This window comes from Miniopterus schreibersii (genome assembly GCF_964146895.1).
Source record: "Miniopterus schreibersii genome assembly, chromosome: 20".
Taxonomy (NCBI): domain Eukaryota; kingdom Metazoa; phylum Chordata; class Mammalia; order Chiroptera; family Miniopteridae; genus Miniopterus; species Miniopterus schreibersii.
In genome coordinates, this window is record NC_138122.1 from 11,778,441 (window position 1) to 11,790,256 (window position 11,816).

The 11,816-nt window shown below is 43.2% G+C and overlaps 1 protein-coding gene across 6 annotated transcripts in view; it reads left to right on the plus strand.

Annotated features, from left to right (window-relative positions):
* The window catches only part of MSANTD2 (Myb/SANT DNA binding domain containing 2), a 30,040-nt gene extending 20,089 nt beyond the window's left edge, over positions 1–9,951 (plus strand). For 2 of the 6 annotated variants that reach the window (XM_081123277.1, XM_081123278.1), the window contains exons 2-4: positions 3,047–3,146; positions 4,873–4,933; positions 8,431–9,951. In XM_081123277.1, coding sequence (XP_080979403.1) covers positions 3,047–3,146; positions 4,873–4,933; positions 8,431–9,283 — 1,014 coding nt within the window. In that variant the 3' untranslated portion in view covers positions 9,284–9,951. Of the gene's footprint in view, positions 1–2,890; positions 3,147–4,872; positions 4,934–8,430 lie in introns of those variants that run through there. The other 4 variants (XM_081123276.1, XM_081123281.1, XM_081123279.1 and 1 more) reach the window with 4 other exon arrangements.
* Positions 9,952–11,816: the final 1,865 nt, after the last annotated feature.

The following is an 11,816-nucleotide window of genomic DNA, read 5'->3' on the forward strand; positions in this document are numbered from 1 at the left end:
CAGGAAATAGCAACTGGTTCTCCAAGAGAAGCTGAACTGAGGTTCCTGCTGGGTTTGGTGCAGCTGTCAGAAATGGGAGGTGAGACTTTGTTTCTTCTAGACTCTGGAGCCGTTGTCTTAATTTCAGACTTTAGAGTAGGTTTTTAAGGTGGTTTACTTTGGACTGTTGACAGAGACACAGTCATTTAAGTGTATGCTTTGGTTCTTCCTTTAGAGTGTGGAGGGGTCACCTGTCTGATGTATTATGGGTGATAAGAATCGGAAGGTCTCCATATGTCCTTTTTGTCCATCCCTAAATCCCTCCAGTTTGACTAAATCCCAGTATTTCTTACAGTAGCAGTCAAGCTGAGGGTTTTTTGTTTTTTTCTATCTTAGTGTGGCCTATTTAAACAGCCTCTCCTTGGATCTGTAGTCTTCACTGAACCCAGAAGGTACCTCATGTTTGTTTATGTTTTGAGAAAGTTAAAGTCAATTTGGAAGTCTTTTTAACATTATTTCAGCACATCAAATTTTATCATAATGATTTAGGATTACCAAACATTTTCCCTTCAGACCCCTACTAAACATTTTACATATCAGCATATTAACTATTCAAGTGTATTACACAAGTACACTACAAAGTAAGAAATATAAAATACATCATCTGACTGTTCTTCCATATCTAAATCCATTAGATATGGCTAGTTTTCTTATTCTCAGTTGCATAAGTGAAAATCTAAGCTCAGTTTGGTTGTTTCAAAGAAAGCAAATCGTTTCCATGGTTTCCCACTCTATCGTCAGAGCTTGGTGGCTTTGTTTATGCCCATGTCACGTCCTCATACGTGCGGCCCCTTTCTTCAAAGGAACATCAGCTGTGTTTCCTGACTTCGGCAGTAACCCCCAGGGACAGAGCCCACTGATCCCTTTCCTGTGCCGGATTCTTTTCTGCAGGCAGCCAGGCAGTCGTGGCACACTTCCCATCTCCATTTATGGCCCTGAAGGGTGAGAGGGACACGGCTGGGACTCTCCATTTACGGTCCTTGGAGGAGTCGAAAAGAGTGGTTGGGGTGTTCTTGGAGGCAGCAACTAGGCATCGTGAGATAAAAATAAATTGGCAAGAGATGTTTGCAATTCCAGTTCCAGTCTCTGCAGTGAGGGCAGAGGGCACACGGAGAGGGGAGAGTAGAGCCCACTGAGAACTGCCGCAGGCCGTTGTCTCCTTCCACCGGGAGGGCTGCCCTTGACGCACTTCCTGAGTTCTTTTGTTCTAGAGAGTTTTGTGTCACGTGTACTTATGACCATCCTTTACGAAGAGAAGGAAGGAGCACGTTTAGATAGTGTATTATCAGAAACCTCAGTTCTTTAAGGCGTCCCCTGAGGCACCAGCAGGGATCTGGAGAGGGCAAGTGAGGGAGGTGCTCATGCAGGGGGCAGGCTGGCTGGTTTGGGGACAGGGTGCTGCTGATCACTGCTCTGTTTTGTCTGAGGAACAACAGCTAAGTGTCATGCTTTCACTCTTCCTTTTGCCCATCTGGGTTTCTGGCATCAAGGGACAGATCTGCAAAGTACTTTATAGAGTGTCTCCTGGTGGTTTGCCAGCTGCGATTCAAAGGCACTGAACTTTCATGGAGGCTCTATGAAGACTTTTGAGTTGTTTCAGTTTGGTGAGAACAGGTGATGTGTTGGCTTATGGAAAGTCATCGCACATGTAGGAGACATTCGTGGTCTGGCTAATGCACATACGTGAAGTCTGAGGTGAACTGGTTTTGCGCAGGCGTGTTAGAAAGTATTTGAGAGTCACCAGAGAAAAGGGGACTTGTCTCAAGAAAACTCAGAGTGCAGCCCAGTCCAGTAGAAGGAACAGCGGAAGGCAGAGATGGGGTAGAGACTGAAAGCGGCCAAACTAAATTTGGAAGCTGGGACTGAGTCCTGGGTTTATCCTTTGCTGTATCATACAAGATAGCACAAGGTGTGTCATGAAACTGAGGAAACTGAGCTGACAGTAAGAAGTATGCCTTAGAAGACCATGAAGAAAATGGAAGGGCTGTGCAAGGCGATGAGCTTACCCAGGTTTTCTGCGTGGACTTACCCGATGGTATGGATTTGCTGTGCGCTACAAGGCAAAAAAAGAAGTGAAATAACAGCCCACACCTCATTTCTCCCCCAGAAAGGAAATTAGTGGCCTCATTTGTTGGTTTGTTTAGCTGGCAGTGTGACTTGTTAGGACAGGCTAGCCTTAGTGGCTCAGCTTTAGCCGTAGGCGTTGGTGTATTGCTTCTGGAGAACTGGTGTTTGAGGCCAGGAATCTGTAGCATTATTGATTTGACCTTTTAAATTTTAGCAGCTTCCCCAAAGACAGGGTGAGTTAGTAAGGAATACGGACTGTGGACTGTGTTTTTCTAGTCGATTCGCTCAGGCCATTGCTTTGACCCTGCATGCTTCTCAATCAGGAGGAAGGAAGGGCATAGCCCTTGCCTTGGGGAACTGTCCTTTCTGTCCCCCCCCCTCACTTTTTCCACATTCCGGCACAGCAGCAGCTCTCTCTCCTGTGGCAGGTGTGCATCCTATTGGCTGGCTGGTATTTCTTGTTTTTCTTTTTTTTTTTTCTTCTTCTTTTTAAGTGGGGGAGGGGGTATAAAATATGTGTATGGGGTACATGCAATAATGTTGTATTGGTTCTTGTTTAACAGATAATTAATTGCAAAATGATTGTTTGAATTATAACATGTTTGAGTTAAATGCTAAATTAGTATTTTTTCTAATATAACAATGAATTTGAAATCTAGCATTCCTGTAACAATGTGTCTGTGTTTGTCTGTCTGTGTCTGTCTGATGGTAATTAATGTCTGTGGTCCGGACCTGGAGGAGGAAGGACAGCTCTAAAGGAATAACAAAAGACTTTGTGTCTTAGACCCTTCGCAGGTGTTACAGTCGGGTGAAAGAACATGGTGTTGGGAAAAGAAAGAGCAGTTACACATTTGAACAGTTGGAACAGGTGTTTGGTCAGGGAGGATGGGATGCTCAGCCCTGCCAGCCTGTACTTATTAACAGTAGTGGCTTGTACCAGGAGCTGGAGTCAGATGGCAGCGCTATGGAGGAGTATTCACAGGAGGACTGGGGAAACCACAGTCAGGATCTCCATGGCTACCCAACAGATCAGGAACTGGGTAAGAAAGCCGGCGTGTGTGCTGCCCCTGCGTCCGTGTCTGTGCCTCTGTGTGCGCCGGGGCTGCTGCCGCTCCCACCGTCACACCAGGCCCGTAGCCGGTGGACTCGGAGCCCTGCGGGCGCCCTCCGTTCAGCCTTAAACAGCCAGCTAGTGCTTGCTGTTGGTCACTTAGCGATTTGGGAACCAGCAGACTTCCTAAATACACAGAATTGCTCGTTCGGAGCTACTCGGGAAGCTCGGTGACAGAATCCTCTGCAGTTTTAAATGCCTTTGCACCTCTTAGTTCGACGACGGCTGCCACGAGTATGGACTCCTGGCTCGACTGCTAGAGATGCAGCTGTCTTTTCCCCTTTTCTGTGTGTGATTTGGAAATGGTCCCCTCCCACACTTCAGCCTGAACAAAATATGAAGGGAAGCTTCGGTGTATCTTAAAAAGGGCTCAGATTTGAGCTTTATCGGCAGTCGTGTTCCTTGATGAGACTTCATAAGGAATCCCATCCCAGCAATTGCTGAAATGGCTTATCCACAGTCTGAACATTAAAAACAGAAACTAGAACTCCTGGCCTGCAAATCTGAACTTGCGTGGCCTAATTAAGAGGGATTATGTAAGTTGCCTTTTGTAGTAAACGCTCCAGTTTTGATCCTCATGACTCGGAAGTCCTAATCAAGTTCCTGCTGCAGCCAGTGCACCTTCATAGCAAGCTGCGTGATGGGTGCTCCCTTAGAAGGAAATGTTTTACCCCCACGGCGGCTCTAGGCAACCCCCAAGAAAGTGTAGTAGGATTGGCACTGTCAGTGTGCTTCCCCAGCTCAAGAGAATTCCCATTCCTCTGTCATCACTCCTGATGCAAATTCAAAACAAACAGGATTAAATGCTAATATCTCTTATGAATGCTGTTTGTGGTGTTTTTTTTTAATCTCAAATATTGGAAGAGAGGGGGTGAGAAGAAAGAGGCTATATAACTGTAAGACTAACACAATTTAAGAGAGAAACTTAAATTTTGGAAGAATAGCCCTGGCCCGTGTGGCTCAGTTGGTTGAAGGTGCCCCCCCTGCCCCCCGTGCACCCAAAGGTCGCCAGTTCAGTTCCCGGTCGGGGTGTGTGCAGGAGGCAACCCATAAATGTTTCTCTCTCTCCCCTCTCCCTTCCTCTCTCTCTAAAACAGAGCAATAAAAAAATATTTTTAAAAAATAAATAAAGATTGGAAGAACAAAAGGGGCAGGTACTAAGTGATCGCTCCCTCTTAATTTCAAAACAGTAACAGGTCTAAATTACTTTGGCATCCCATAACTCTGGTTATGCCACAGAGAGTTAAGTCATCCAAATCTTTGGGGAAAAAATAACATGCAGAATATGTTGATCCTGATATTGGGGAAATAATTCCTCTGTAAAACCTACATAGAAAATATAAATAGCACAGAATTATTTTCATTCTTGTTCCTTTAAAAATCATGTTTGCAGTGAAATTAAGCTTTAAGCTCCTAGCTAGAAATCTGCTGGTGACCTTGAAGAATTTTATACTTGTAGAGCTGGTTTCTGATCTTGCATATAAATGTATGCATCTCATTATATAAGAGTTATATTTATAAATCTGGCATTGGGCAGTGTTTGAGACTAGAATGAAGTCCTTGCATTGGAATGTATGGAACGAAAGGTAAACATATAGCTACTTAGTGCCACCACTTAGGAAAATATAACTTGCTTCCAAAACTTTGCTTTTCAGATGAAATACCTGTCACAAAGAGAACATTAAAAATAAAGCAAGAGTCTTCTGAAGAAGCACAGTAAGTAGATGCTTCCCCTTTCTACAGTGTGCGCATCCCAGTTTAAAGGAAAGATGCTTCCTCGGCCCCCTCCCTGGGAAGCATGTCTGTGCATCTAACTCTTTTCTCAGCCGAAGTTTTCCAGTGGTTAACCTAAAATGGTGAGAATTTTATATACAAGAAGAAACAAATATGTTACATGAAAATAAGCATGTTTGTGGTGTTTGCCTATGTGTGGATGTGGACACCTGGGTGTTTAAATAAGATGGAAAGATGAGCCACAGGACCCTGAGCTTATCTGGTGTTAGGTGAAATGATGGGAGAGCTAGAGGGACACTTGAATTTCTTATATTACATTTTGGGAACCAAAAAGCAAGCTCTTAGAATACCTAGTTACATATTTGGAAAGGAAAGCAGTTGCTGGTTGAAAGACCAGGGTTCTTCCACTGACTCCCATCATCTGATCTTTCCCCGAGAGTCTGGAGTTATCATTTTTGTAAGGACATCACAGTTCTCTGAGCTTCCAGTGATACTATGTTAAATAACTTTAAGTCTCGGATGAGATTTAATTATTGAGGAGAATATATTGAAAGATATTAGAGGAGAGTGAGGAACGCCATCTTTTGCACCTGGTGACAGTGGAGCATCCGTGGCTCCCACTTGTCCTGCTTTATTTCACTCACACACATGATCCTGATCCTTGAGAGATGGAGCAAAGGTGAAACGGAAGAGGCAAGGCGGAGAGGGCCTTGCTTGACAACAAGCAACACAGTGAAGGAATGCCGCTAGCTATTTTCACTCAGCAAACCACCACCACCCCTTTCGAATGTGTGTTCCTTTTCCAGGTCCCTTTGGAACCAAAGAATCCCCAGTGCCAGCTGACTCCATGTCTGGGGCAAGGGTGAAAGTTTAGGGATCAATAATTAATTATTCCCCCAAACTCTAACCATTTCCTACTCCTCAAAAAAGTTTATGACTTACATCAGTAAGTTTGAGGTCATCTCTTGTTGAAAGGTAGTTCTCTTTTAAAATTAGGGCATCAAAATATCCCCAAGGAAGGGTAACTTTGATGAGTATTTTTAAAAATGAGCCTTTACAAGTCCATACATTCAGAGCCCTCTTCTCCAGAGAGGCCATCGTGTCTTTCACTATAATGTCCCATCTTAACCACTCGGGACCTGCAGAGCAGGCCCAGGTGATGTAACTGGGGATGAACCCAAACTTCACAGAATTGGTGTCACCAACCTCAAACCATCCGAACTTTTCCTAAGGTTGCGATTTCAAAAATCAGGAAATGTGACAGTTCTCAAGGATCATTTAAACAGCTGGGTCTGGTTCTCACTGTGCCCCCGTAACTTCAAAAAGCTGATATGAGTCTTAAGCCCAGGGAGCTTCCGGCTGATCAGCAGGGCAGGAAACTGAATAGGTCCTGCAGAAACGTTTAGCCTGTGCTGCCCCTTCTCCGGGCGTCAGCTCACAGGGTGAGAGATTTCAGAGAGGTTCCTGATAAGCCGTTTATTTTCCAGTGCAACAGTTTCCTCAGTGCTATTCCTTGCTGATGATTTAGGCCTGCGACAGTGCTGAGTAAAGTCATTCATTTGGGCATTGGATTTCTTTCTCAGTGTGTTGCAGGTGGGGTCAGCCTGAACTAGCTGACATACGTGTAGTAAAATACCATCCTTCATCCATGAAGAAGAGTCACCTATTCTGCTTATTTATTCAACACATGTATCAAGTACCTGCTATATGTCAGGCCTGGGGATACATCAGCGAGCAGACAAAAAGCCCTGCCTTCCATCCCAGCTCCTCGGCCTAGTCCTCCCTGAGATCAGTAAAATATCTCAAAAGATACTTTGAAGGAAGGATGGTGGCTGTGAAAGATAGGTTTGGTTTTTTTAAAAGCATTGACCGATGCAGAAACATGGTCCTATATCTTAACTTCACAGGTGGCACAGTAGAAATATTAGAAAAGTGGTCAAGGGCCTTTGTGTCCTCTGAGAAGAGGGACAGGTCCCCAGGAACGCAGTGACTTCATCTAGATAGCCACTCTGACACTTGAGAAACTTTCTAGACAAACCGAAGGGTGGAGGGTAAATCCAGGACAGGCTTTGGCCCCAAGAAGCAGCTGATAGCAAAATGTGTCATCTCTTTGTCATCTCACAAAGAAAGTCAGCGAGTCAGAGGCCAGGCTGAGGATGGTGGCATAGGAAATTCCCCAGTTTGCTCCTGAAGCGTTTCCCCTGGAAGATTTGATAATATAACAGGAAGTTTCCTCCCAGGAAGCTATTAGTAAACGGGCACATGGTCTTTCTTGTATGTGCTTGATTGTATCTGAGTGGTAGTTGAGTGTTTCTGTTGCTTAAGTCTGTAATTGTTTAGAGGGTAATAGTTTGTTGATAAGTTAATATTTAACAAACTTCCATCCTCTAGTATCAAAGTTTTGCCTTAGCTGAGAAGCAAACTTGTAATTGCATATCCCATATATATATATGAATCATGAGGTCAGTTACAGTAATATGCGTTCAGCAGCACATGCAAAAATAATTTCCTGCCTCCTCTGTCTGAACTCTGTTAACTATCCAAATGAAAATAGAAATTTCTTTACTTTTTTCCCCCTTTATAAAATATTTTCTAGAACAGTCTCAATTCATTATCTTGATTATTTTAATTTTTTTTTTATCCTCACTCCAGGATATGTTTTTTCGTTGAGTTTAGAGAGAGAGGAAGGGAGAGAGTGAGAAACATCGATTGGTTGCCTCCCATTTGCGCCCTGAGTAGGAATCGAATCCGCAACCTTTTGGTGCACAAGGCGATGTTCCAGCCAACTGAGCCTCACCAGCCAGGGCTTATTAACTTGAATTTTTCTCTCTTAAAAGCTAAGCCTGATATGGACCTTTTCCATCTGAATTCTCAGATCTTAATTCTGTGTCTGAACTAACACTTCTTTTCAATTTGGGAGTCGTAATGAATTTCAGATAAATATAAGAAAGTGTCATTTTCCAGTTGTCTATTTTCCTGCAGCAAGCATGCATCGGCCCAAATTACTGAACTTTCAGAATTTCCAGCTCAGAGATTAAGGTGTTCATTATTTTAAGTGATGCTGGAGTTTGTTAGGCCCAAAGGCCATCATGCGCATTATAATAGACACTTAGAATGGGTTTCTGAAGTCCCAGGGTCTCACGTATCAATAGTTGCTAAGATTAATGCAGCCATAAGTAATGGAAAGCAGTTTATTATTAATTCCTAGAAACTTCCTAGGGGAAAGTGTTTTTTAGATTTTAATACTATGGTTATCTAGACCTGCCCTGTCCAATATGGAAGATGCTAATCACATGTGTTTATTTAACTGTAATTTCAAATTATAATTTAAAATGTCTCACTCACACCAGCCACATTTTAAGTGCTAATGGCTGACATGTTGGACAGCACAGATAGGGAATATTTCCATCATTGCAGAGTGCTGTTGGACAGTGCTGATCTGGACACCTGAGGAATTTGATTTTTATTTCTCTTTCTAGGAAGAGAGACATCATGCAAAACATTGTCCAGATTTTGGAATCAGTGCAGTTGAAATGGGAACTGTTTCAGAGCTGGACAGACTTTTCAAGGCTTCATCTTTCTAATAAACTGGCTATATTCGGGATTGGTTATAATACCCGTTGGAAAGAGGACATCCGCTACCATTATGCTGAGATCAGCTCCCAGGTGCCCCTTGGCAAGCGACTCCGCGAGTACTTCAACTCCGAGAAGCCCGAGGGACGGATCATTATGACCCGGGTGCAGAAAATGAACTGGAAAAATGTTTACTACAAATTTTTAGAGATCACTATTAGTGAAGCCAGGTGCCTGGAGCTGCACATGGAAATTGACTGGATACCCATCGCCCACTCCAAACCAACTGGGGGGAACGTCGTTCAGTATTTATTGCCAGGAGGCATTCCCAAAAGCCCGGGCCTCTATGCCATTGGCTATGAAGAATGTATGGAGAGGCCCTCCTCGCCCCATATGGAGCAGAGTGCCCTGGACCCAGGAAAGGAGGGCAGGGTTGACTTGGAAACCCTATCAGCACAAGCCTCATTACAGGTAGAAATGGAACCCACCCGAATTATCTATTGCTACCTCGGGATCGCTGAGGTTAGGACTCTGCAGCAATGCCTATTTTTACATTTCCAAGCAAATACCAAAACCTTCAGCAAAGATTGGGTTGGTATTAATGGGTTTTTGTCTCAGAACTGCATTGTGGATCCTGGAGTCTCCCCCAAATCTATCTACATCAAGTTTGTGGAAGTAGAGAGGGATTTTCTTTCCGCTGGCTCTTTAGTTGAGTGCCTGGAAAAAGCCATCGGATACCCCTTAAAATTTAACAACTGAATGTCATCCTTCATAAGGATTTGGGCTCTTCCCTCCCTCTTCTCACTTCCCATCACCCAGACTGTCCCTCATCCAGATGCTGCCATCAGACTCTTCATGGAAACTCTTTCCACGACTGGGCCAGTACAACCTCTACAGAATCACGGTAGACTTTGAGCAAACAAAACAGACCTCACCCGAAAATGCTCATTTTGAGCCAACAAGATTTACAGCGAACTTGCATGGTGGGTCAGCTGTTTCTTTTTTAAAAACAAAAAGTTTTTAAATGGATTTTAGAGCCCTGATATAAACAAACATAGGTACATTCCATATTGGACAAAACTTATACTTTGAGTTTCATATAAAATTGAAAAATTGTATTTTTTTCACAATGTTTCATTTTTACACATCTCTATGTCTCTATATAAGTATTATTTACAACCCTGAATAAATAAGCAATAGATAATGGCAAGTTAAATCTTGAATCACAGTAAATAAGACTGTTTTTCAATATCACCTTTAGCTACTATTGTATATAATTTAGAGTTTCATTTTTTTCACCAACCAAGTGTTTTGCTATTTCCAATCAGTGTTGCCTGCAAAGACCTTTGTTTCTGTGATGTACCAACTTTACAGTTGTGTTGCCGTTTAAACTTTTTTTAAAAAAAAAATTAAAGTAATTCCTGGCCTCCTGGCGTACTAGTTGAGCTTTTTGTAGCAGAGTGTGGCCACCCTGGCAGTGGGCGCTGCGCTCTGCCTTACTGCTGAGAATGAACAGAGCGAACAGAGCAGGAGACCTTCACTTTCTTGCACTCTCTGCACCCTCCCAGCCAATGTCATTATTTCTTGATTATTGGACATTGTACTTTGTATTTCTCATTTAAAAACAACTAGGATATTCCTTCTGACCCTAAGTACATTAAAGTATAAGAGGCTTTCATTCCTCATACTCAGTAATCAGGGGCAACTCTCTCAAGGAGTAAAGTGGAGAATTGATGTCACCATATTGCCTATAAAAAAAGGAGAGAAGAGTCAACAGAAACATCCAAAAAAGTTTTTAAGTGATCCTTAGGGTAGGAAATTGGGAGGTATCAGTCCATCAGGAAGGTAACTTTCACGTTTAGGTCTTTCGGAGACTTCTCTGGGTAAACTGGCACTCCCCTTAGAGGTTAGTACTCTTGGCTAAGAGCCAGCCGACTAGTGTGGTGGTCAGAGATCACTTTGGTGTCCTGGTGGGGACTTGTTAGCTTGGTTATCTTCAGTGATTCCCTAACATCTCTCAGGTGCTCTACTTTAAATGGACTGCAGATCCAGGTAAGAGCTAGAATTCTCCCTGTTTTTCTACACTATTGAAGATAAAATTGCATGTTGATAAAATATTATTTTCTTTCCTACCACCTGTGATTTTTCTCATTCTCGGTTGGTTGAAGCTTACTTTTCTAATGGCCAGAGAGCTTATAATCAATGTCATTTGAGTCTAGATTTGTGGAGTTAGCTGTTTTCTGACATGAGCTGCTAAAAACAGGTGCTAGTTCAGAGAGTGTAAATATTCTGGAATGTTTGGGTGTAGCTCCTCTTCTCCCTGGGCGCAGTCTGCAGGTACAGGCCTCAGGAAATTCTCATGAGTTTGCTTTTCCCTGGAACTTGACCATCTGGTAGCAATAATCTCACAGTCTTCAGTGCTGCAGGAAAAGCATTACTACCGGTGCTACATGGCATCCCTAAAACTTTGCCACTGACCAACCCCAAAACTAATGTATGCTTAATGCATTTTTTTAATCCCACTTTCCATTGCTGTTAAGTTCTGAGCTCGAGCAGAGCATTTGGTGAGCATTGCTTGAGATGTTTTAGATCTACCTCACGTTACTGAGAATGGGGCCCTGCCACTGAGCAGCATGGGGAAGGTAGCAAGACTGGCCCAGTCCATGATTTCAACATTGGGCTTGGGATGGGGGAGGGATAGAGGCAAGAGGACAAAGCTGAGATCGGGAAATGGAGACCTGGAAAGAAAGTAGCTTGTTGGTACTGAATATCCAGTCTCTTTGGCCAGAACATTCTAGAAAAGACTACATCAGGGTGTCAGATAACTACATGAGCATTGCTAAAAACCAGAAGTAGACTATTTAGCACAGCCAGCATGGCTCGGCGGTTGAGCATCGACCTTATGATTCAGGGGATCACGGTTTGATTCCTTGTCAGGGCACATGCCTGGGTTGCAGGCTCGATCCCCAGTAGGGAGCGTGCAGGAGGCAGCTAATCAGTGACTCTCATCATTGATTCTCTCTCTCTCCCTCTCCCTTCCTCTCTCTGAAATCAATAAAGATATATATTTTTTAAAAAGTAGACTATTTAGACCTTAATGAAGCCTTATAACTGATTCAAGGAGACATTATATTCAAACATAAGAATCAGCATTAGAAAATACTTTAGTGATATAAGATGAGGTTTGACTGAAGAAACACTAGTGACCTGCAAGTCTCTTAACATATGGAACCGTGAACTTAGCTCTCGCACACAATGTGGTTAGGCAGGTAGTTCCCAGGTCACTTGCAGC